At 52.9% G+C, this 25703-nt stretch overlaps 1 protein-coding gene across 2 annotated transcripts in view; it reads left to right on the plus strand.

The window, feature by feature from the left end:
* The window catches only part of DEAF1 (DEAF1 transcription factor), a 43699-nt gene that overhangs the window by 15539 nt on the left and 2457 nt on the right, over window positions 1-25703 (plus strand). Inside the window, exons 7-12 of one of the 2 annotated variants that reach the window (XR_013523634.1) lie at window positions 523-649; window positions 1749-1877; window positions 4768-4896; window positions 7701-7948; window positions 14057-14174; window positions 23512-23601. Coding sequence is in view for 1 of the 2 variants with exons in the window: in XM_002755687.7 (XP_002755733.1) it covers window positions 523-649; window positions 1749-1877; window positions 4768-4896; window positions 7701-7948; window positions 23512-23601 (723 nt within the window). In the remaining variant the exon portion in view is untranslated. The remainder of the gene's footprint in view (window positions 1-522; window positions 650-1748; window positions 1878-4767; window positions 4897-7700; window positions 7949-14056; window positions 14175-23511; window positions 23602-25703) is intronic. The other variant, XM_002755687.7, reaches the window with a different exon arrangement.

Below are 25703 nucleotides of genomic sequence, written 5' to 3' on the forward strand. Positions count from 1 at the left end.
CAGTAAGTAAGTTAATCCCATTAAGTAGGTTACGCCCAGTAAGTAGGTTACTTTCAGTAAGTAGGTTACGCCCAATAGATCAATGTAAGTAAGTTACAGTCACGCCCAGTAAGCTATGAGAAGTATGTTACAGTTACACCCAGTAAGTTACAGTAAGTAAGTTACCAAGTGTAAATACTTAAGTTAATATTTTACAATGAAGGTAACAAGGGTCCAAAATGAACACAATCAAGCAATAAACCATAAGGAGCCGAAAGTGGACACATTGCCTCCCAAGTCCTCTTATCCATAAAGTAATGTCTGTTAATTATTTAGAATAACATAGTCCCTCTCTCGGTTCCTGCTTTCCCTCAGCTCGACTCCCCCAACCAGGGATCTGTGTCTGGGCTCAAGCTCACCGTATGGCGAGGCCAATTTCCCAGGGGCCTCACATGGGAGCGATCCCCACAGATTCCCTCAGAGCAGCATAGCTTTTGCACACATGAACGTGGTGCCCTGTCCAACTCTGCCTTTATCCCCCAGAGTGGCCCTGTCAGGCTTTTTGTGCCTTACAAAAGGCGCAAGAAGGAGAACGAGCTGCCCACAGCACCTGTGAAGAAGGACTCCCCCAAGAACATCACGCTGCTTCCAGCCACCGCGGCCACCACCTGTGAGTTTGAGAACATACAGCTCTCGTTTACTGAGGCAACCTAAGTGCACTGCCTTCTCTCGTCCCCACTCCCACGGCCACTATGGGATGCTCATTTCTAAGGCACCTGGCGTGGGAGGGCTGTCAGCGCCTCACCACTCCTTCCTTTACACCGTGGCCCTTGGTGGGAAGTGCTGTCCAGTGCCCAGTGCTGCTTGCTTCGCTGGGACCTGGGCACTGTTGGCCCTGTGCTGGGCCATTTGCCAGTGCGAGGAGCGCTGTGCCCAGTGCCCTGCACGTGATTGGGGACATTTCCTGACAAGTGCGTCCTAGGTGACTCGTTCTCAGGGCGCTGGATGAGGCCTGCAGAGAGGTCTGGGGGCTTATCTGTGGCCAGACTGGAGGGCAGCGTCAGGAACCCAGCTCACTGCAGCCTCAGCCTCCCAGGCTCAGGCACTCCTCCCATCTCAGCCTCCCAAGTAGCTGGGACCACAGGCAGGTGCCACCATGCCTAGCTCATGTGTTTATTTTTTGTACAGACCAGGTTTAAATAGGGAGAGGCAGTAATAGGAGAAAATGTCCTCATAATGGCCTTAGCTAATATAAGTCTGGACTTTTGCATTTATAGAGCAAGGTGTTTCTGAAACACCCTGTCGGCTCCTTCCCGAGGCCCTGGGTGGTAGGTGCGGGAACTTTTCCACAGCAGCAGAGTCTCCCAGTCTGTCACTGGGATTTCTTTTGGGCTGGAGAGGCAGCCGTGCTGTACGACGCAGCTACTTTTTACCTTCAGCTTGGATGAAAGACTTTTTCTTGATTCAAAGCACAAGTATTTAAAAATCATTTAAGTTTTATTTTGTTCTGGCTGGCAGCACATTTCCATGGCTCACAATGTAAACATAACAATTGGTGGTGGCGAGCTGCCATCCCGGCTTTCTTCTGTGGGGTCTTCTCTGAGGTCTGGACTTTCTCCCATGTCCTTCGCATGTGAGGGTACGGCTGCTGCTGCCCGCGCTCAGCCCAGCCCCCAACAAGGATTGGTGCCCGTGGGTGGCACAGGACCTGTGTGCCCTGGGCACCACTGTCTGACCTGGCCGCGTAAAATGTGCTTCTGCCTTTCCAGTCACCGTGACCCCCTCAGGACAAATCACGACCTCTGGGGCACTGACCTTTGACCGAGCATCCACGGTGGAGGCCACTGCTGTTATATCAGAGAGTCCGGCCCAGGGTGATGTCTTCACAGGAGCCACAGGTGAGCTGCTCCTGACATCCTCAGTGCACCCTGTCTGTGACGTCACCTCACCCAATTCTCACATCCTCAGTGCGTCCCTGTCTGTGACGTCACATCACCCAATTCTCACATCCTCAGTGCGTCCCTGTCTGTGACGTCACATCACCCAATTCTCACATCCTCAGTGCGTCACTGTGACGTCACCTCACCCAATTCTCACATCCTCAGTGCGTCCCTGTCTGTGACATCACCTCACCCAATTCTCACATCCTCAGTGCGTCCCTGTCTGTGACGTCACCTCACCCAATTCTCACATCCTCAGTGCGTCCCTGTCTGTGACGTCACCTCACCCAATTCTCACATCCTCAGTGCGTCCCTGTCTGTGACGTCACATCACCCAATTCTCACATCCTCAGTGCACCCCTGTCTGTGACATCACCTCACCCAATTCTCACATCCTCAGTGCACCATGTCTGTGACGTCACCTCACCCAATTCTCACATCCTCAGTGCGTCCCTGTGACGTCACCTCACCCAATTCTCACATCCTCAGTGCGTCCCTGTCTGTGACATCACCTCACCCAATTCTCACATCCTCAGTGCGTCCCTGTCTGTGACATCACCTCACCCAATTCTCACATCCTCAGTGCGTCCCTGTCTGTGACGTCACCTCACCCAATTCTCACATCCTCAGTGCGTCCCTGTCTGTGACGTCACCTCACCCAATTCTCACATCCTCAGTGCGTCCCTGTCTGTGACATCACATCACCCAATTCTCACATCCTCAGTGCGTCCCTGTCTGTGACATCACCTCACCCAATTCTCACATCCTCAGTGCACCCTGTCTGTGACGTCACCTCACCCAATTCTCACATCCTCAGTGCGTCCCTGTCTGTGACATCACATCACCCAATTCTCACATCCTCAGTGCACCCCTGTCTGTGACATCACCTCACCCAATTCTCACATCCTCAGTGCGTCCCTGTCTGTGACATCACCTCACCCAATTCTCACATCCTCAGTGCGTCCCTGTCTGTGACGTCACCTCACCCAATTCTCACATCCTCAGTGCGTCCCTGTCTGTGACGTCACCTCACCCAATTCTCACATCCTCAGTGCGTCCCTGTCTGTGACGTCACATCACCCAATTCTCACATCCTCAGTGCGTCCGTCTGTGACGTCACCTCACCCAATTCTCACATCCTCAGTGCGTCCCTGTCTGTGACATCACATCACCCAATTCTCACATCCTCAGTGCACCCCTGTCTGTGACATCACCTCACCCAATTCTCACATCCTCAGTGCGTCCCTGTCTGTGACATCACCTCACCCAATTCTCACATCCTCAGTGCGTCCGTGTCTGTGACCTCACATCACCCAATTCTCACATCCTCAGTGCGTCCCTGTCTGTGACGTCACCTCACCCAATTCTCACATCCTCAGTGCGTCCCTGTCTGTGACGTCACCTCACCCAATTCTCACATCCTCAGTGCGTCCCTGTCTGTGACGTCACCTCACCCAATTCTCACATCCTCAGTGCGTCCCTGTCTGTGACGTCACATCACCCAATTCTCACATCCTCAGTGCGTCCGTCTGTGACGTCACCTCACCCAATTCTCACATCCTCAGTGCGTCCCTGTCTGTGACGTCACCTCACCCAATTCTCACATCCTCAGTGCGTCCCTGTCTGTGACGTCACCTCACCCAATTCTCACATCCTCAGTGCGTCCCTGTCTGTGACCTCACATCACCCAATTCTCACATCCTCAGTGCGTCCCTGTGACGTCACCTCACCCAATTCTCACATCCTCAGTGCGTCCCTGTCTGTGACGTCACCTCACCCAATTCTCACATCCTCAGTGCGTCCCTGTCTGTGACGTCACCTCACCCAATTCTCACATCCTCAGTGCGTCCCTGTCTGTGACCTCACATCACCCAATTCTCACATCCTCAGTGCGTCCCTGTCTGTGACGTCACCTCACCCAATTCTCACATCCTCAGTGCGTCCCTGTCTGTGACCTCACATCACCCAATTCTCACATCCTCAGTGCGTCCCTGTCTGTGACCTCACCTCACCCAATTCTCACATCCTCAGTGCGTCCCTGTCTGTGACGTCACCTCACCAATGGCACTTTGGGCTGTGTAGGCTGCTGGGCACCTCGAGTGGGGCCTGGAACCAGGCGTTTGTTGTGGGGACAGCATGTGAGCCACATCTGGTGGGTGGTGCAGTGTGGGTGGGGTCAGCATGTGGGATTGGGTTCCTTGTGACATCCCAGAGCTGGCAAAGCTGAAAATACTCTCCATCTGCCGGCTCCTGTTTATTTTTGTGTTTTGAGACAGAGTCTTGCTTTTGTCACCCAGGCTGCAGTGCAATGGCGCGATCTCAGCTCACTGAACCTCCGCCTCTCGGGTTCAAGCAATTCTCCTGTCTCCGCCTCTCAAGTAGCTGGGATGACAGGTGCCTGCCACCACGCCCAGCACATTTTTGTATTTTTACTAGAAATGGGGTTTCACCATGTTGGCCAGGCTGGTCTCACACTCCTGACCTCATGATCCGCCCGCCTCAGCCTCCCAAAGAGCTGGGATAACAGGCGTGAGCCACCGCACCTGGCCTGGCCCCTGCCTTTGACCAGGGTTGTACAACAGATATGCCTCCTAGCCAGATGCTCGCTGCAAAATATCCTCTTAGCCACACTGAGAAAAATTAAGGGAATAGCTGGAACTAATTTCATAATACCGTTATTTCACCTGATATGTCACCAGTCCTGTCCTGTCAGCAGTTGAGGCTCACCACATTTCAGGGGCTCGGTAGCCACTCTGTGTATTGAATGGCAGAGCCACAGAGCGAGATACTTAGAGTCGGCCGTGCATGCAGCCGCCCCGAGGCTCCTTGTCGCTTTTCTCGCCAACAGTCCAAGAGGCCGGCGTGCAGCCGCCATGCAGGGCCAGCCACCCCGAGCCTCACTACCCCGGCTATCAGGACAGCTGCCAGATTGCACCGTTTCCAGAGGCTGCATTGCCAACGTCGCATCCCAAAATAGGTGGGTTTGAAAGAATTCACACATGTATAGGCTATTGTCCTCAGAATTGTGGGAAGGAATTTCTAAGTGAAGCAGGGTTCGTTTTGCTTTGGTTTTTGTTTGCTGTTGTCGATGCATTAGATCACTGACTGGCAAAGTGTGGCCCACTGCCTATGTTTGTAAATAAAGTTTTATCGACACAGCCACATCCATTCATATGTGTGCCGTGGAAGCTCTTTTGGTACAACAGCAAGGCACTCCCCCAGCAGCTAATTAGCCTGTGAAGCTGAAGTTCTTACTGATGAGGTCCTGTCGTCTTCTCTGTGAGGGCAGACACTGCGGTGGGAACTGGTCTCTCCAGCGCTAGCCTGGGCATTTGATCTGGTGAAAGCATGAAAAACCAAATTTGGTATCACATGTGCCCTAAATCTTTAAAATGACGGTATACTGTAAACACATTTTAACTTTGATTTTTTTTGAAACAGAGTCTCGTGCTGTTGCCCAGGCTGAGGTGCAGTGGTGTGATCTCTGCTCACTGCAACTTCCACCTCTTGGGTTCAAGCAATCTCCTGCGTCAGCCTCCCCAGTAGCTAAGATTACAGGCGCACACCACCACACCCAGCTAAATTTTGTATTTTTAGTAGAGACGGAGGTTTTGGCCTATTTTGGCCAGACTGGTCTGGAACTCCTGACTTCAAGTGATCCACCCTCCTTGGCCTCCCAAAGTGCTGGGATTACAGGTGTGAGACACCTATTTAAACTCTTTCCATCTTTAAAGCTCATCTCAGGGCTGTTTGCGAAGGCTCACCCCTGTAATCCCAGTACTTTAGGAAGCCGAGGCCAGGAGTTTGAGACCAGCCTGGGCAACATAAGGAGACCCCCATCTCTATAGATTAAAAAAAGAAGTGTGGGGCGGGTGTTGATGAAATATTTATACAAAGAAATCAGCAACTGCTTCAAATCAGGGCTTTTTCTCCTGGAGGGCTGGGGATTCCCATCAACTACTCGCCCCTGGTGCGAGCTGTGCCCGAGGCTCCTGGTTCTCTGTTCCTGGCTGCTTGGTGTGCAGAAGTCCGAAGCGTGCTCGTGTGCACATGTGCACAGAGGTGCTCTAGGTCTGTGTGTGTTCCATGACTTGCCCCAGTGTCTCTAGTTTCAGTGCAGAACCTCAGCCTTTGTTTACTTCCTTTCCTTTCCCTCTTTGTAGCTTTCTTCTCCAATTATAAGAAACCCGGCTTGGCCCGGTGGTTGCTCACACCTGTAATCCCAGCATTTTGGAAGGCAGAGGTGGATGGATCACCTGAGGTCGGGAATTGGAGACCAGCCTGACCAATATGGAGAAACCCAGTTTCTACTAAAAATACACAATTAGCTGGTCATGGTGGCTCATGCCTGTAATTCCAGCTACTTGGGAGGCTGAGGCAAAAGTATTGCTTGAACCCGGTCGGGAGGCGAAGGCTTCAGTGAGCCGAGATCGCACCATTGCACTCCACCCTGGGCAACAAGAGCAAGACTCCGTCTCAAAAAAAAAAAAGAAAAGAAACCGAACTCCTATTATCTTTAATAAACCCCCGTGTGTGACTGCAGGCACCCAAGAAGACTTTCTGGGTGAGCAGAACTGAAACCAGGAATTCTTTTGTCAGCTTTACTGTTTACCAGATTTAGCCTGGGGCCAGGCACGGTGGCTCACGCCTGTAATCTCAGATCACCTGAGGACAGGAGTTTGAGACCAGCCTGGTCAACATGGTGAAACTCCGTCTCTACTAAATATACAAAAATTAGCTGGGTGTGCTGGTGGGCGCCTGTAATCCTGACTTTGTGGGGCTGAAACAGAATTGCTTGAACCCGGGAGGGCAGTGAGCCAAGATCACGCCACTGCACTCCAGCCTGGGCAACAGAGGAAACACTATCTCAAAAAAAAAAAAAAAAAGATTTAGCCTGGGGCCACTTCTTTCCGAGGTCATTGCCCTCAGGGCTGGTTCTGTGAACATTTCCGGGTCCAGCAGGCACATTTGGATGCTTTCTACAGTGTGAAGCTGGAGGGTGGAGTGGGAAGGCATGGACACCTCACTTCTGGCGCAGGTTGGGGGTGTCAGGCAGTGACCTGTTGTTTGTTGGTCAGTTTTTACCTTACTTCCCAACATTTGGTGACAGTTTTCTGTATTTTTGAGATGGAGTCTCACTCTGTCACCCAGGCTGGAGTGCAGTGGCTTGATCTCGGCTCACGGCAACCTCTGCCTCCTGGGTTCGAGTGATTATCATGCCTCAGCCTCCCAGGTAGCTAGGATTACAGATGCTTCCGTGCCTGGCTAATTTTTGTATTTTTTTGGTAGAGACGGGGTTTCCCCATGTTGATGAGGCTGGCCTCAAACTCCCGACCTCAAGTGATCTGCCCGCCTTGTCTCCCACAATGCTGGGATTACAGGTGTGAGCCACCACGCCCGGCCTCTTTTCTTTTCTTTCTGAGACATGTCTCACCAGCTCACCAAGGCTGAAGGGCGTCGGTACAATCATGGCTCACTGTAGCCTTGACTGCCTGGGCTCAAGTGATCCTCTCGCCTCAGCTTCCTGAGTAACTGGGGTCATAGGTGAATGCCACCATGCCCAGCTAGTTGGTTTTGTTTTTCTTTTGTAGAGACAGGGTCTTGCTATGTTGCCGAGGCTGGTCTTGAGCTCGTGGGCTCAAGTGATCCTCCCACCTCAGCCTCCCAAAATGTGGGGATTACAGTCATGAGCCATTGTGCCAGGTGATGAGGGTTTTTAATGGAGGCCATAAATGGGAAATGTATTAATTTCTTTGTTATTTTGCTTTGCAAATGCTCTAGTGTTGACATCCCTGCCTGCCCTGGCAGTCCCACCCCCAACTCCCACCAAAGCGTCACCTCCTGTGATGGTGAACGGGCTGGAGCTCTCAGAGCCTCGGAGCTGGCTGTACCTAGAAGAGATGGTCAACTCCTTGCTCAACACCGCACAGCAGCTAAAGACGGTGTTTGAACAAGCCAAACATGCCAGCACCTACCGAGAAGCTGCCGCAAACCAGGCCAAGATCCACGCCGATGCCGAACGGAAGGAGGTAACCTGGGGATACGTGGAAACACATGCTGTGTACTGAGCCCCACGCCGCCATGCCAGACCCGCCTTGGCTCACAAGGCCGCTACCCCGCCTTTCCGGAAAAGGGAGCTGTGGAGAATCGTTTGCACGTGAAGCTTTTCCTATAGAAAAGTGACAGCTGTGATTGTTAAGACAGTTTTTGTTTTTGTGAATATGGTTGGTTTGTTTCAGAAAGGGAAACAGTTTTAGGCACATCAGCCATTATTTGTGAATACTCACCTTTTCTTTTCTTTTCTTTGTTTTTTTTTTCTTTTTTTGGAGTCTCGCTGTGTTGCCCAGGCTAGAGTGCAGTGGAGCAATCTCGGCCCATTGCATCCTCCACCTCCTGGATTCAAGCAATTCTCCGGCCTCAGCCTCCTGAGTACCTGGGACTACAGGTGCACGCCACCACACCCAGCTAAGTTTTGTATTTTTGGTAGAGATGGGGTTTTACCATGTCGACCAGGATCGTCTCGATCTCCTGACCTCATGATCCACCTGCCTCAGCCTCCCAAAGTGCTGAGATTACAGGCTTGAGCCACTGTGCCATGGGCCTGTGAATACTCACCTTTTCTAGACATTATTCACACTTGAGGTTGTCTTCACGTACTGAAACATGCCTGATATTTTATTATGTTTGGAGAACATCATCTGTTGAGTCTTTGATTGTTGGCGACTGGCAGGGCAAATGCGTAGCCCCTTCCTGATGCCATGCTCCACCCGTCTGCTGTCACAGTGCCCGCCCAGCTTCCGGCACACTCTTCAGAAGGCAGCTCCTGTGTGTGGTGGGAGGCTCACAGGTTGCCATACCCTTGTTTTCTGCAGCTTCCTCTTACTGCGGCACAAGCAGAAACTCACCTAGGCCCCTTTGGCTTCTTTTCATGTGAAGTCTGTGCTTCATGTGAACCCTTTACCTAGGCTGAAGGCTTTCAGGTCACATAAAGGTTCAGGTGGGTGACACGAAGATGGCAGAGAGAAATTCCCAGAGCCAGAGTAAGTTGGAGAGAGGGTGGAGGCTTCTCAGCTTTTCTTGTAATCCAGACCCAGCAGACAGGCACCATGTGTCACCGAGTGCAAGGGTGAGAAGATGAGGGGGAAGGCGTCTGTTTGCTCAGCACAGCTGGGGAGCTCTGAAGGCCACGGGAAAGGACAGGGATGTGTTGTTCTGTAACTGCTTTTTGGGGTATGGTAATATGGACTTTGGTTTGTAAACAAAAGTCAAATTCATATTTTTCCCACAAAATCTATATAAGAAATGTTTTTCCTCATTTCTTTCTACTTTTTATTTTTTTTTGAGAGACAGACTCTAACTCTGTCACTGAGGCTAGAATGCAGTGGTGCAATCTCAGCTCACTGCAACCTCCACCTCCCAGGCTCCAGCAATTCTTGTGCCTCAGCCTCCCACGTAGCTGGGACTACAGGCACCTACCACCATGCCTGGCTAATTTTTTGTATTTTTGGTAGAGATGGGGTTTTACTATGGTGCCCAGGCTGATCTCGAACTCCTGAGTACAGGTGATCCACCTGCCTTAGCCCCTTGAAGTGCTGGGCGTGCAGATGTGGACCACGGTGCCCAGCTTCTACTTCTTATGGAACTTTTTATTTATTTATTTATCATTTATTTTTTATTTTTGTTTTTTTAGTAGTTGCTTTATTTTACTTTGTTTTATTTTTTGAGATGGAGTCTTGCTCTGTTGCCCAGGCTGGAGTCCCGTGGCACGATCTTAGCTCACTGCAACCTCTGCCTCAGCCTCCCGAGTAGCTGGGACTACAGGTGCCCACTGCCACACCCAGCTAATTTTTGTATTTTTAATAGACACAGGGTTTCACCATGTTGGCCAGGCTGGTCTTGAACTCCTGACTTCAAGTGATCTGCCCACCTCAGCCTCCCAAAGTGCTGGGATTACAGGTATTTATTTATTTATTTTTAACTTTGTTTTTGAGATGGAGTCTCGCTCTTGCTGAGGCTGGAGTGCAGTGGCATGATCTCGGCTCACCGCAGCCTCTGCCTCCCGGGTTCAAGTGATTCTCCTGCCTCAGCCTCCTGAGTAGCTGGGATTACAGGCACCTGCCAGCACACCTGGCTAATTTTTTGTATTTTTAGTAGAGGCGGGGTTTCACCATGTTGACCAGGATGGTCTTGATCTCGTGATCTCGTGATCCAACCACCTCAGTCTCTGAAAGTGCTGGGATTAGAGGCATAAACTACCTCACCCAGCCTAATTTTTTGTATTTTTAGTAGAGATGGGGAGTTCATCATGTTGGCCAGGCTGGTCTTGAACTCCTGACCTCAGGTGATCCACCTGCCTTAGCTTCCCAAAGTGCTAGGGTTACACTTTAGACCACCACATCCAGCCTATGTATTTATTTATTTATTTTTAATTTATTATTGTTTTTTTGAGATGGAGTCTCACTGTTGTCAGTCAGGCTGGAGTGCAGTGATGCCATCTCAGCTCACTGCAGCCTTTGCCTCCCAGGTTCAAGTGATTCTTCTGCCTCAGCCTCCCGAGTAGCTGGAATTACAGGCACATGCTACCATGCCCAGCTAATTTTTTGTAGTTTTAGCAGATACGTAGTTTCACCATGTTGGTCAGGCTGGTTTCGAACTCCTAACCACAAGTGATCTATTTGCCTGGGCCTCCCAAAGTGCTGGAATTACAGGGGTGAGCCACCACACGTGGCCCTTAGGATCTATTTCTTTTGGCTACTTTTTCTCTTCATGTTCAGTAGTACTTCCTGATGGTCCGTTAGAATTTTGGTTTATATACTGTTTATATGGTAGAGGTTTTCTTGTTTTTCAGACAGAGTTTCGCTCTTGTTGCCTAGGCTGGAGTGCAGGACCTTGGCTCACTGCAGCCTCTGCCTCCTGGGTTCAAGCGATTTTCTTGCCTCAGCCTCCCAGGTAGCTGGGATTACAGGAGCCCACCACCACTCCTGGCTAATTTTTAGTAGAGACAGGATTTACCTGTGTTGGCTAGGCTGGTCTTGAACTCTTGACCTCGTGATCTGCCCACCTCAGCCTCCTAAAGTGCTGGGATTACAGGCGTGAGCCACCGCTCCCGGCCAATACATGGTAGTTTATGTGCTGGAGACTCTGAATTCTGTTGGCTTCTGTTATCTTCCCCTGAAAAGTGTTGGACTTTGTTCTCCCAGGCCAAACTCCTGCTGATGACCCTGAAGAGGCTCAGTGTTTGTACTGGTCAGGCAGATCTCGGGCTTTTCCCTCCGTCTGACTCATCCTTAGTCTTGGATCTGCCAAGGTGTGGCGTTTCTGGACTTTCCTGGGAAGCTCGTGACACTTTTTACGTCTCTATCTGTGAAGGTTCAAGCTCCAGACTCTTGGCTGGTAAATGGCCGCTGCGGTCTCTGCTCAGCACTCTTGGTTTTCCAGCGTCCATGGCGGCTGGGCCCCGGGCCTCTCCCCACACTCTGCGTCAGGCACTCAGCTCAGACAAGGACATGGGGCACGTTTCTGTGCTGATGGGGATGTCCTTGCTCTGCCCCTCCTTTCTAGGTTTCTCCCCTCATTTTCCAGCCACTTCATCAGCTCCAGCCTGTGGGACTGTAGCCTGTGACCGTGGTGTGGCACCCATGCCTGGTGGCCTGGGTCAGCCTCTGGGAGAAGCCATCCTGGCTCCGTCTCCTGCTGCGTCATTGGCGGCCACCCACCCCCACCCATCCAGCAGCCAGGATGCCTGATACTGCTGGGTCAGCTGGGTCCTGCCCTCAAAGCCTGGGCTTTGAATTTTATTTGTAATTTTATATATTTCTAAGAAAGAAACATGGCATGAAATCCCTTTATTCTTAAAATCGTGTTTGGTGGAAGAAGGCTAAGCCTTTGAAAAGGATAGAAAGGGCTGCCCCTCCCTGCACTGGAAGCGGCTGTTGAGTGAACATCCTGTGCTTCGGAAAAGGTGAGCAAGTGTGAGAAAAGTGGTGTGTGCCTTTCAGGCTGCGTAGAGGACGTGTCATTCGTTCAGCCATTAGTTCAAGAGCAGGGCCGGGACTGAGACACACCAAGTGTGACACCCGTCCTCCTCTCAGTGTGAATAGCTGAGCCAGGACTTAGAGGCTTTGAGTGTGACTCCCCATCCTCCTCTCAGTGTGAATAGCTGAGTCAGGACTTAGAGGCTTCGAGTGTGACTCCCCGTCCTCCTCTCAGTGTGAATAGCTGAGCCAGGACTTAGAGGCTCCAAGTGTGACACCCGACCTCCTCTCAGTGTGAATAGCTGAGCCAGGACTTAGAGGCTCCGAGTGTGACTCCCCGTCCTCCTCTCAGTGTGAATAGCTGAGTCAGGACTTAGAGGCTCCGAGTATGACTCCCCATTCTCCTCTCAGTGTGAATAGCTGAGTCAGGACTTAGAGGCTTTGAGTGTGACTCCCCGTCCTCCTCTCAGTGTGAATAGCTGAGTCAGGACTTAGAGGCTTTGAGTGTGAAACCCCATCCTCCTCTCAGTGTGAACAGCTGAGTCAGGACTTAGAGGCTCCGAGTGTGACTCCCCGTCCTCCTCTCAGTGTGAATAGCTGAGCCAGGACTTAGAGGCTTTGAGTGTGACTCCCCGTCCTCCTCTCAGTGTGAATAGCTGAGCCAGGACTTAGAGGCTCTGAGTGTGACTCCCTGTTCTCCTCTCAGTGTGAATAGCTGAGCCAGGACTTAGAGGCTTTGAGTGTGACTCCCCATCCTCCTCTCAGTGTGAATAGCTGAGCCAGGACTTAGAGGCTCCGAGTGTGACTCCCCGTTCTCCTCTCAGTGTGAATAGCTGAGCCAGGACTTAGATGCTCCGAGTGTGACTCCCCGTCCTCCTCTCAATGTGAATAGCTGAGCCAGGACTTAGAGGCTTCGAGTGTGACTCCCCGTCCTCCTCTCAGTGTGAATAGCTGAGTCAGGACTTAGAGGCTCCGAGTGTGACTCCCCGTCCTCCTCTCAGTGTGAATAGCTGAGCCAGGACTTAGAGGCTTTGAGTGTGACTCCCCATCCTCCTCTCAGTGTGAATAGCTGAGCCAGGACTTAGAGGCTCCGAGTGTGACTCCCCGTTCTCCTCTCAGTGTGAATAGCTGAGCCAGGACTTAGATGCTCCGAGTGTGACTCCCCGTCCTCCTCTCAATGTGAATAGCTGAGCCAGGACTTAGAGGCTTCGAGTGTGACTCCCCGTCCTCCTCTCAGTGTGAATAGCTGAGTCAGGACTTAGAGGCTCCGAGTGTGACTCCCCGTCCTCCTCTCAGTGTGAATAGCTGAGCCAGGACTTAGAGGCTTCGAGTGTGACTCCCCGTTCTCCTCTCAGTGTGAATAGCTGAGCCAGGACTTAGATGCTCCGAGTGTGACTCCCTGTCCTCCTCTCAATGTGAATAGCTGAGCCAGGACTTAGAGGCTCCGAGTGTGACTCCCCATCCTCCTCTCAGTGTGAATAGCTGAGCCAGGACTTAGAGGCTCTGAGTGTGACTCCCCATCCTCCTCTCAGTGTGAATAGCTGAGTCAGGACTTAGACGCTCTGAGTGTGACTCCCCATCCTCCTCTCAGTGTGAATAGCTGAGCCAGGACTTAGAGGCTCTGAGTGTGACTCCCGTCCTCCTCCTCACAGGGCTGTGACTTGGGGTGGATGCCGCTTCACACTCCTGCCAGGTGTCCTAGATACACTGAGTTTCATTTTCTTCCTTTTTTTTTTCTCGTCACTACAAAAGTGAACTTTTATGTATTATGGGAAAAAAACCTCAAATTCTAAAGTTTATTTGAAAAAGGGAAACATTTCTGATAAGGCCAAAGTATAAAGAAAAAGACGTAAATGTTTCCAGCTGAACTGTAGCATACGTACTTCAGCGTCTAGGACTTACTTAAGCTGTGTTTTGTAAGGCCAGTGGCAGACAGTTTTGATTTTGTCCATTTTCTCGACATACCTTCAGTAAATGAACTTAAAGCTGAGGGAATCCGTGCTAGTGACAGGACCACAGTACTTCCTGTGGTGTGGCCTCCTGGAGCCCCACAGGTGGACCTTTGCAGGAGAAACCACTCAGGAGCTGGAGGAGGAAAGGGTAATGCCTGATACTGCTCCAGAGGCTGTCTTTTCGTTTTGTTTTGTTTTGCTTTGCTTGAAGAGTCTCACTCCATCACCCAGGCTGCAGTGCAGTGGTGTGATCTCAGCTCCCTACAACCTCCACCTCCTGGGTTCAAGTGATTCTCCTGCCTCAGCCTCCTGAGTAGCTGGAATTACAGGTATGTATCACCACGCCCAGCTAATTTTTGTATTTTTAGTACACATGGGATTTCACCGTATTAGCCAGGCTGGTCTTGAACTCCTGACCTCGGTGATCTGCCCTCCTTGGCCTCCCAAAGTGCTGGGATTACAGGCATGAGCCGCTGTGCCCGGCTAAGTTTTGTTTTTATAGAGACAGCATCTCACTGTGTGGCTCAGGCTCGTCCTGAACTCCTGCTCTGAAGAAATCCACCCAGTCAACCTCTCTGAGTGCTGGGACTCTAGGTGTGAGTCCCTGCGCCTGGCCCCCAGGCCAACAGTGAAAAGCAAGACGTCACCCCTTACAGAGCATCAGGACAGTGGCTGTGCTCAGGGAGGCTGGGAGCAGGCATCGTGCCCGCTAGGGTGTGGCATGGTCACGTGGCTGGTGGAGACATTCATGTCGCCGCTGTCCCCTGCTGAGGGCTGACATGGTGAACAGTTGCAGGTGCTTGCAGACCTGGTTGCCTGTGCCCAGTGCTGTGTGCATGCAGCCGTTCCAGCAAAGGTGGTGGCCGTCATGGCCGCTGTGGTGCCATCATGGCTGCAGCACCCAGGCAGGAGCAAGGCTGCTGGGACCTTGTGAGAGGAGGCGCTAAATTCGACTGGAGATTTCTTTGAGATCAGCCCCACAGGCATCTTACGAGGGCTGGTGGGGAGGGAGGGATCAGTAGTCCCACCAGGAGGGGCCTTGAAAGCTGGTCCCTTCAGCCTGCGACAGCAGCACCAGCAGCCTCCGGGAGCCTTGGGGTGCGGGCTGGGCCTGGCGGGGGGGCGGAAGTCACGCGGTGAGGTGAGGAAGGCGGACTCCTGGGGAGAGAGGCCGCAGTGCGTATTTGCCTCCGCCTCCCCTGTAGAAAGCACCGAATGACTTCCCACATCAGTAGGATGAAAATGAATCTCCATTCCCTGATCTCACGCACTGCAGAACGGGAAGAAGGCTTTCTGCCAGCCATGTCCAATCTTTTGGCTTCCCTGGGCCATGTTGGAAGAAGAGGGATTGTCTTGGGCCACACATAAAATACACTAACGATAGCTGATGAGCTAAAAAAAAAATCACCAAAAAAACTCAGAATTCTTTTTGGTTTTGAGATGGAGTCTCGCTCTGTCGCCCAGGCTGGAGTGCAGTGGTGCGATTTCAGCTCACCACAGCCTCTGCCTCCTCAGTTCAAGGATTCTCCTGCCTCAGCCTCCTGAGTAGCTGGGATTACAGGTACGTGCCACTGCGCCTGGCTAATTTTTGTATTTTTCTTAGTAGAGACAGGGTTTTGCCGTGTTGGCCAGGCTGGTCTTGAACTCCTGACCTTAGGTGATTTGCCCACCTAGGCCTCCCAAGGTGCTAAGATTACGGGCGTGAGCCACTGCACCTGGCCTCATAATGTTTTAAGTTTACGAATTTGTGTTGGGCCTCATGCAGAGCCATCCTGGGCTGCATGTGGCCACAGGCCTGGCGTTGGACAAGCTTGTTTTGTGCCATTGAATTGTTATTTGTAATTAGTGCTGGAAAGTCAGGATTCGATGGGCAGACAGTGCTGTGTCTGAATGGAAAGGTCCATGTGTGGGAACGAGGAAGCCTCTCATGAGTACCCATGAGAGCTCCAGAGCTTCCAGCAGTGGGATGGCAGGCCTGAGACTGCCTGCCTTGATATTTTGTCTGGAAGGTTTATTTTGTGGGTTTTTTTTTTTTTTTTTTTTTGACACAGAGTCTCGCTCTGTCACCCAGGCTGGAGTGCAGTGGTGCCATTTTGGCTCATTGCAACCTCAACCTTGCAGGTTCAAGCAGTTCTTCTGCCTCAGCCTCCCGAGTAGCTGGGATTACAGGCACTTGGCACCACAACTGGCCAATTTTTTGTATTTTTAGTAGAGACAGAGTTTCATCATGTTGCCAGGCTGGTCTTGAACTCTTGACCTCAGGTGATCTACCCCCCTCAGCCTCCCAAAGTGCTGGGATTATAGGTGTGAGCCACTGCGCCCGGCCTTTGATCTGGAATTTTAAAAAAAGCAAATGAAGCCCAGCTGAAGCCATTATGGGGATGGTTGCTAGTTTTAACCACAGGAAATCTGTGCTCATGTGCACATAATGAGCTCTGCAGAGATTCCACACGGCAGAAGAGCAGATGCCCTTGGCTGCCAAGGGCAGTGTGAGCAGAAGCTGGCCAAGTAGCCGCAGGGTCTTGGACTCACTGCCGTGGCCCTGGTTTGTTGTTGGCCATGCTGCCCTGAGCCCAAACCCTGTTCCCCAGCCTCTCTCTCCGGCTTTCTCCAGCCTCCCTAACTTCCTTTTCAAGTGTTAGATATAGCATAGCACAGAAATATATGAAAGGGAGAGGAATACATAAGTTGTAAAGTCATAACAATGTCACCGACTCCTAGAAAGCTCAGAAACAGGTCTGTGCTGTGCCTGGACGGTGCCTCCGTGCCTGGGGATTTGGAGGGCTGGAGCCAGGCCCCAGAGCAGCCGCTTCCCCGGGAGGCCTCTCCCAACACCGTGAAGCTGCGGGTACCACAAGCAGTGCCCAGAGGGGCTTGTGTTTCAGTGACATTTCCTTGAAGCTCGGGTATGGGGGTTTTTAAGTGAGGGTTTTTTCCTGCCTTGTTCTCTGGTGTCAGCCTAACGTTCACATAGCCAGATGGGCCTGGCCGGACCGGAGACAGGTGAGTCACCTGTTCTGCACTAGAAGTCAGATTCCAAAGCCGGGCCGATGCCCTGCCGTGGCCGAGTGAGCGAGGGTTGCTGGTGTCTTCAGGATACTCGGGAGCAGCCTACCATCCCCACATTCCCAGGAGCTCTTCCTAGCACCCCCAGCAGTCACGGCCATCGAGTCTCCCGAGGGAGCCAGGAAGTGTGAGGGGACAGGAGGGGTGGCCAGTGCCCATGAGGGGGTAGGTGACACTGGCGGGGCAGGCTGGGAAGGCACGGAGGTGGCTCTGCACTCACCTCAACCAGAGCCTGCCTGACCAATGGGAAGAGGTGTTTGGGATTTCAGGAACGGGAGCGGGGGCGGGTTGTAGGTTTGGTTTTGCCCAATGCTTCCTCAGAGAACTGTTTCGTGGTCTTTTCACAGACACAGCAAACTCTGTCCCAGCTCAGAAAGATGCTATTAGACTAATCCTTTGATCTCCTTACGCGTGCAGCTCAGCTTTCAGATAAACCTGCTTGATTTTTTGAGAGTTTTCTCTTATTTCAGTTGCTCCTCCAGGGAGAATAATCCAGTCTGATTTGCTCTTTTAGCTGAGCTGCTGCACACTCGAGATACAGTTATAGGGAACCCTCTGCCCCATGGTCCTGGGACAGACCCCAAGGGCGCAGCAGCAGCCCCCGCTGGCCCTGCATGCCCTGAGTTGGGGGTTGTATTTCAACCTCCATGCAGGGGGACCCTGGGCTCTCCCACTTCTGGTTCACAGCTTCCGGCTCCAGCAGCTTCTCCTGAAGCCCTGTCCACCGCTGCTTCCTACTCAGTCTCCCCTCTCCCCGTCTGCCTCTCCAGAGGAGGCCAGGCCTGTGGAATCAGGTGGCTGCTTCACCTGAACTCACTGTGTGCCAGGAAAGGAGCCTCTGGACTAGACCCAGGTGTGGATCTGGAAGGGCACTCAGGCTTCTCACCCCAGGCCAGAGTGCCTGCCACTCACCCAGCCCCTGAGTCAGGCAGAGGGCCCTGTGCGTAGAGGGCCTGTGGCCACAGTCGGCTCGGGGGTGATGGGGACGTGGACTCGCCCACAGTCGACTCGGGGGTGATGCTGACGTGGACTTGGCTCCATCGAGGCCCTGTCAGTGCTCACATGCTTTGAGAGTAAGTCATAAAGCACTTCCTGGCCGGGCGCAGTGGCTCACGCCTGTAATCCCAGCACTTTGGGAGGCTGAGGTGGGTGGATTATGAGATCAAGAGATTGAGAGTTCCACCATCCTGGCCAACATGGTGGAACACCATCTCTACTAAAAACACAAAAATTAGCTGGGCATGGTGGTGAGCACCTGTAATCCTAGCTCCTTGGGAAGCTGAGGCAGAAGAATGACCTAAACCCAGGAGGTGGATGTTGCAGTGAGCCAAGATCACGCCACTGCACCCCAGCTTGGGCGACAGAGCAAGACTCCGTCTGAAAAAATAAAAAGCAAGCACTCCCTGTGAGATGTGTGATCCTCCCTGCTGTGCTGTGCATACCTGCCAGCTGCCACAAGGCATGCCCAGGCAGGGGTGGCTGCAATGCCAGAGCTGCGGGATCTCAGCACACAGGAAGTGGACCCATGACTGAAAATGACCATCCGCGCCAGCGCAGACCCAGGGAGACCTGGGGTTATTGGCCGGTGGAAAGCTCATATTGGTCACTGTCAGCAAAGTGGCCAGTCAGTCATTGCTGGCCTGGTTCAGTCATGGCGTGCCTTCAAGAGCCCCGTGCTCAGAGCCTGGGCGGGACGCTGGTGTGGGCGGGCCCCCGTGTGGCCCTCGCTGCTGGGAGGGCATGTGCGGCACAGTCGAGTCTGTTGACCGGTGGTTTCTGGACACTTCTCTCTGCTCCTGTGGCCACGCAGCAGTGTGGGCACTGTTTATGTCTGCAGCGTGGTCAGGTGTGAGTGTCCCACAAGCACACAACCCGTGTGCTCTCAACAGACACAGGCTCAGGCTCTTGGGCCCACCTTGGTCTCACAGCTGGAGGACCTGCTGCTGGCATGGAGTGGGACCAGGTACAGGTTCGGAGGGAGCGGAGCCAGGAGGGTGCTTTGGGGGTTCCTGAGGGGGTAGCGGGGCCAGCTGGGCTTCTTGGGTGCTCCTGATGAAGAGCAAGGCCAGGCAGGTGCTTTGGGCATTTCCAAGGCCAGAAAACAAAGCCCCACGTGGGGTTGATGTGGAGTAGTCTAAGGTGTCGCTTGGCTGTTGTAAAATTGTGGAATTCAGATATCAGAGGCAAAGGGGCAATTCCTTCTCAAAGATGACGTTTTCCTGGGCACAGGCCACCTGCAGCCACAGCCTCGGCTCCATCCTGGGTATGACTAGGTTTCCTTTTTCTTTGTTTAATTAAGATATGGTCTCCCTCTGTCACCCAGGCTGGAGTGCAGTGGTGCGGTCTCGGCTCACTGCAACCTCCATGCCCCAGGCTCAAGCAGTCCTCCCATCTCAGCGTCTCTAGTAGCTGAGAGGCGCATGCCCCCGTGCCCAGCTAATATTTATGTTTTTTTGTAGAGATAGGGTCTTGCCACGTCGCCCAGGCTGGCCTTAAACTCCTGGGCTCAAGTGGCCCTCCCGCCTCAGCCTCCCAAAGTGCCGGGATTACAGTGCGAGCCACCACACCTGGCTGGTATCTAGGTTTTCAAGTTAGACTCCATCTTATTTACAGAAATAATAATGAATACATTACTAATGTATTCTTTGATAGTAAAAAAATTAATACGCATTTTATGTGATCTTATGGTCTTACTCGTGGTTGGCCGTTTCTGAAGGAGTGGCTTTGTTATCTGTAATTCGTCTGATTTAAAAATCAATCATAATGAAGCCAGCTTGTGATTCATAGGCTTGTTTTCCACCTGGACCAAAGCACACCAGCTATCGTGTTGCTCAGTGTGTTCCCATCAGGCTGGGAACCCCTTCGGAGGCTCTGCTGAGGGCCGCCCCGCTGCTTGGGCGGGACTCCCTGCAGGATGCTCCGCTGCAGTCCTCTCCTCTGCCCGCCTGTGGCTCAGGGAACTCTGAATGCCAGTGGCAATACTAGCTGCTCGGGCAGCATGAGCCTGGAGCCTCTGCGCCATTTGCAGCCCTGGGACTCCTGACAGTTTCCTGTCAGCGCAGAACGGGACTCGTCGGCGTCCTTGGCGGCAGAGATGCGCGGTGTCTTGTCCTAACCTTCTGCAGCACTCCTTCTGTGGTAATGATTTTTTCTTTTTGAGACGGAGTTTTGCTCTTATTGCCTAGGCCGCAGTGCAGTGCGTGATCTTGGCTCACCACAACCTCCGCCTCCCGGGTTCAAGCGATTCTCCTGCCTCAGCCTCCCTAGTAGCTGGGATTACAGGCCTGTGCTACAATGCCCAGCTAATTTTTGTATTTTTAGTAGAGATGGGGTTTCTCCATGTTGGTCAGGCTGGTCTCGAACTTCCAAACTCAGATGATCTGCCCACCTTGGCCTCCCACCAAAGTGCTGGGATTAAATAAATGTATTTCGGGATAATTTCAATTTACAGAAAAGTTGCAAAGTGAGCACTGAGGGCCCCTTCTGCTGCTCTGCTACCTCCCCTCTGTAGCTTCTGAGTCCACAAGGCACTTGGCCATAGCTGAGAAGCCACCGTGAACTCCAGACTTTAACTCTCACTAGCAACATCCTGCTTCTGCTCCAGGCCCGTCCCCGCTGCCCATGGCTTCCGCGCCATCTGCCCAGCACCCTCAGTCTGTGACGGTCTCTTGGTCTTTCCTCGTTTCCATGCCCTCTGGTTCTCAGGTGGGCTTGGCCAGACAGTTTGTCCAGGTGCCTCAATCTAGGCTGTCTGGTGCTTTCTTGTAGGGGTGGATGGCAGGTTTGCAGGGGCGGGGGGGCGCCTGTCTCACCACACTGTGGGCGTCCCTGACAACCAAGTGACATTGCAGATGGCTCTGACCTTCCCACCAGGGCTGCTGCCTCTCCTCCACATGTAGTCAGGGAGCACGTTCATGGCCGGGGGTCCTCCTAGACAGGGGAGGATCCAGAATAGTGGGGACTTCTGTTTATTATTTGATCATTTGTTTGGATCAGGATGGGCTCATTTTATGTAGGTTTTAAACTCTGAGCTAGAACACAGCCCTGCTTTGTTTTGTGACTCACACTGTCCGTCCTCGGCCCTGGGGAGCTCCTGCAGTTGGCTGCTGTGTCCCCTGATGCGCCCCTGTCAACAGGCTTTTCATTTGGGGCAAGTCGTGGCTTCCTGGCACTGCAGGGCACTCCAGGCTCCTCCTGTGTTCCCTGCCCCGGCCCGGGAATCAGCCGCTTCTCCACGGAAGCCCGGGCCCTTTTACCGGAGAGTCTTAGAGAGTGAGCGCTCCAAGGCTGGTGCTGGGTGGGCCCGGTGCTGCCGGGATGTGTCGCTTGGAGGCGCTCAGCTGCAGGGCAGGGACAAGAGCATCACCTGTGTATGAGGACGTCTCTGCCCCGTTTCTCTATCTGTGTGTGAAGAGAACATGAGTTCATGCTGCTCTAATTCAGACCCACATGCTCCTTGCTAAAAAATTATTTTTTTAAAAAAAAGGTTTTGCAAAGGGCGTACTACTGCAAAAGGCCCAAGTGGTTGAAAGTCCTGGCTGTAGGCAGAGGCGCCCAGGAGGCAGGTCCGTGGCCGCACCAGGACGGGCTTTCCGTAGCTGGGGGTGGTGGCGCGCGCCTGTAATCTCAGCTACTCAGGAGGCTGAGGCAGGAGAATCTCTTGAACCGGGGAGTCAGGTTGTGGTGAGCTGAGGTCGCACCACTCCACTCCAGCCTGGTGACAGAGCGAGACTCCGTCTCAAAAACAGAAAAATATTTTGTCATTTAAAGTAGAGGCACAGGCTGGGCACAGTGGCTCACGCCTGTAATCCCAGCACTTTGGGGAGGCCAACTCAGGTGGATCATTTGAGGTCAGGAGTTCGAGACCAGCCTGACCAATATGGTGAAACCCCATCTCTCCTGAAAATAACAAAAAATTAGCTGGGTATGGTGGTGCACACCTGTAGTCCCAGCTACTGGGGAGGCTGAGGCGCGAGAATCACTTGAACTCAGGAGGTGGAGGTTGCAGTGAACCGAGATGGCACCACTGCACTCCAGCCTGGGTGACCAGAGAGAGACTATGTCTCAAAAAATACCTAAGTAGAGGCAGGGGACAATCTAAGTTAGTACCAGAGATTCCTCCTAATGCTCCTGTTTTCTGAAGCAAGTGGCTGAATTGTTGGAGCTGTGAATGTCGTACAGCTGGAAACATGTTGGAGATCACACTTGCGAAGAAGGAAGGCCACGTGAGAACAGTCTCAGAGCAATTCTGCACACATGTGCAGGAGGCGTGTGGCCGCGCCGGAGTTGCTTCCTGTGCGGCTCACAGATGCTGCCATTCACCCACACACTGGCCGCAGCCCTTCCCGCAGTGCCTGCAATGATCGGGCACATTCCGGGTGTGTGGGTCTTGGCGCCAGGGGCTCTCCCTAGGCCTGATGGTTTCTCTGTCTCAGAGAGCACCCTGGTCCATCATGCGGCAAACATTAATTATTGACAGCATATTGACCTGTGTGCTGATGAGAAAGAAAAACTCCAGGGCCGGGCGCGGTGGCTCACACCTGTAATCCCAGCACTTTGGGAGGCCGAGGCGGGTGGATCACGAGGTCAAGAGATCAAGACCATCCTGGCCGACATGGTGAAACCCTGTCTCTACTAAAAATACAAAAAATTAGCCGAGCGTGGTGGTGCGCGCCTGTAGTCCCAGCTACTTGGGAGGCTGAGGCAGGAGAATTACTTAAAACCAGAAAACGGAACTTGTAGTGAGCCAGGATCGCGCCACTGCACTCCAGCCTGGTGACAGAGCGAAACTCTGTCACAAAAAAAAAAAAAAAAAAAAAAAACAAAAAAAAAACTCCAATAACGTAATTTAAGGAGAAAGTACACAAAGCTGCTGTCATCTTTTCAATCAGAAACCGGATGGTTGTGGGGACGGGAGTGGGGTGTCGGCTGTGGCTCCACAGCAGCAGTTTGGGACATGCGGAGGCTGACGCCCCAGCCCTGCTCGGGGTGTTGGCAGTGGTGGACGCCTGACTGTGATTTTTCTGTGGTGGCCGGGCTGGAGTGAAGCTCCTTGGAGTTTGGAGAAAGATTTTCATGCTGATTTTCCTTTTGTTTTGAGACAGAGTCTCCCTCTGTCGCCCAGGCCGGAGTGCAGTAGTGCGATCTTGGCTCGCTGAAACCTCTGCCTTCCTGGTATAAGCGATTCTTCTGCCTCAGCCTCTCCAGTAGCTGGGATTCCAGATGCACACTACCATGCCCGGCTAATTTTCCTAATTTTAGTAGAAATGGGGTTTTGAGATGTTGTTCAGGCTGGTCTCCAGCTCCTGACCTCCGGTGATCTGCCCATCTCAGCCCCCCACAGTGCTGGGATTACAGGAGTGAGCCACCATACCCGGGCCATGCTGATTTTTCGATGAATGAATGTAAGGGGCAAACTGCACTGAGGCCAGAAAGAGCTGATTCTGGAGGTGACAAGAACATTCTGAGCAGCACTGGGATGGGGTGCAGTCTGACTCTAGTGGGGAGACTTTAGGCCGCCGGCCTGCACCTGCCTCTGTCCCCGCATCTTGGGCTCTCCATGGCCACGTCACTGACCAGCCTCCTGTGTCCTTCTTGCAGCAGTCCTGTGTTAACTGCGGCCGGGAGGCCATGAGCGAGTGCACTGGCTGCCACAAGGTCAACTACTGCTCCACCTTCTGCCAGCGCAAGGTAGGTCTCACCTGCACTGAGCTCATGCCCTGCCTCCTCCCTTGCAGGGTAGACCCCTGGGTGGCTCTCCCTCCCCTTGTGCTCCTGCTGCCTCGGACCACGCTTGACTCCCCTCCTCCTCCCCGCTCCCTCCTAGGCCGCTGGCATGTGTCACGGCCAGGTAGTGCTCATGTGAGGCCCCATCTGTGGTGGCTGGGTACCCTGAGGGCTGCAGGCTGTGGCTGGGTACCCTGAGGGCTGCAGGTGGTGGCTGGGTACCCTGAGGGCTGCAGGCTGTGGCTGGGTACCCTGAGGGCTGCAGGCTGTGGCTGGGTACCCTGAGGGCTGCAGGCTGTGGCTGGGTACCCTGAGGGCTGCAGGCGGTGGCTGGGTACCCTGAGGGCTGCAGGCGGTGGCTGGGTACCCTGAGGGCTGCAGGCTGTGGCTGGGTACCCTGAGGGCTGCAGGCTGTGGCTGGGTACCCTGAGGGCTGCAGGCTGTGGCTGGGTACCCTGAGGGCTGCAGGCTGTGGCTGGGTACCCTGAGGGCTGCAGGCTGTGGCTGGGTACCCTGAGGGCTGCAGGCTGTGGCTGGGTACCCTGAGGGCTGCAGGCTGTGGCTGGGTACCCTGAGGGCTGCAGGCTGTGGCTGGGTACCCTGAGGGCTGCAGGCTGTGGCTGGGTACCCTGAGGGCTGCAGGCTGTGGCTGGGTACCCTGAGGGCTGCAGGCTGTGGCTGGGTACCCTGAGGGCTGCAGGCTGTGGCTGGGTACCCTGAGGGCTGCAGGCTGTGGCTGGGTACCCTGAGGGCTGCAGGTGGTGGCTGGGTACCCTGAGGGCTGCAGGCTGTGGCTGGGTACTCTGAGGGCTGCTGGTCAGTGCTCCCTAGCCTCCACACTCATTGCAGAGCCACGTGAGGAAGACAGTCCACAGTTCCTGTTTCTGTTATTCAGCCATCCACTCCACACAAATCAAAGAGAATTTTTGGAAGTTCAGGACTGTGTTACTTTTCCTACCGTAATCAGAGTGCTTGGGGGCATTTAGTCCTTTTTTTTTGAGAATGAGTTTTGCTCTGTTGTCCAGGTTGGAGTGCAGTGGCGCAATCTCAGCTCACTGCAGCCCCCACCTCCTGGGGCCAAGGGACCCTCCTGCCTCATCCTCCCTAGCAGCTGGGATTACAGGCACGCACTACCATGCCGGCTAATTTTTGTATTTTTAGTAGAGATGGGGTTTCGCCATGTTAGCCAGGGTGGTCTTGCACTCCTGGGCTCAAGGGATCCACCTGCCCCAGTCTGCCTGACTGCTGAGATGACAGGTGTGAGCCACCGAGCCCGGCACATGTTCTTCCATTTGCTGTGAGGGGACTGGTGTTGGGGAGGGTGAGATGCTGGGCCTCAGAGATGAGCAGTCTGAGGTCCGACAGTCCCCGCTGGGACGCAGCAGCAAGCAAGGCAGGCCCTCGCTCTCTTTGGGGTGAGGCCTGAGCATTTGAAAGCCCCACACGCTGTGATTTTCATCTATGAGGCCTGGATCACTGTAAATCAGATTTGGATTGTTTCTTAATTGGATTTTGAGTCACTGTTTTTAGTTCATTATTTTAGGTTTTTTTGTAGACAGGGTCTTGCTCTGTCACCCAGGCTGGAGTCCATTGGTGCCATCACGGCTCCCTACAGCCTTGACCTCCTGGCTCAAGTGATCCTCCTGCCTCAGTCTCCCGAGTAGCTTAGACCAGAGGCATGAGCCACCACACCCAGCTAATTTTAAGACATTTTTTTTTTTTATAAAGACAGGGTCTTGCTATGTTGCTCAAGCTGGGACCCTCCCCCTCACCTCCCAAAGGTCTTTGATGTTGGGTTGTGTCATTTATTTGTTTCTGTTTACTGTTAGCTTCTTGTGAATTTAACTGTTTTTTCATATTTTTCAAAAACTAAAACACTAATTTCTAATTTTGGCTTTTCAGATAATGATTTTTTTCCAAAATATTTTAACATTATACTTTAGGAAGAATCACAGTGATGTTTAACATGGAAAAGTTTGCTTTAAAAAGAACCAGCAGTTCTGATTTTAAAAGTCAGCCATGGTGAAAAACTCGATGGAAGATTCTGTAGCCTAGTCAACAGATGT

Source organism: Callithrix jacchus, chromosome 10 (genome assembly GCF_049354715.1).
Source record: "Callithrix jacchus isolate 240 chromosome 10, calJac240_pri, whole genome shotgun sequence".
Lineage (NCBI taxonomy): Eukaryota > Metazoa > Chordata > Mammalia > Primates > Cebidae > Callithrix > Callithrix jacchus.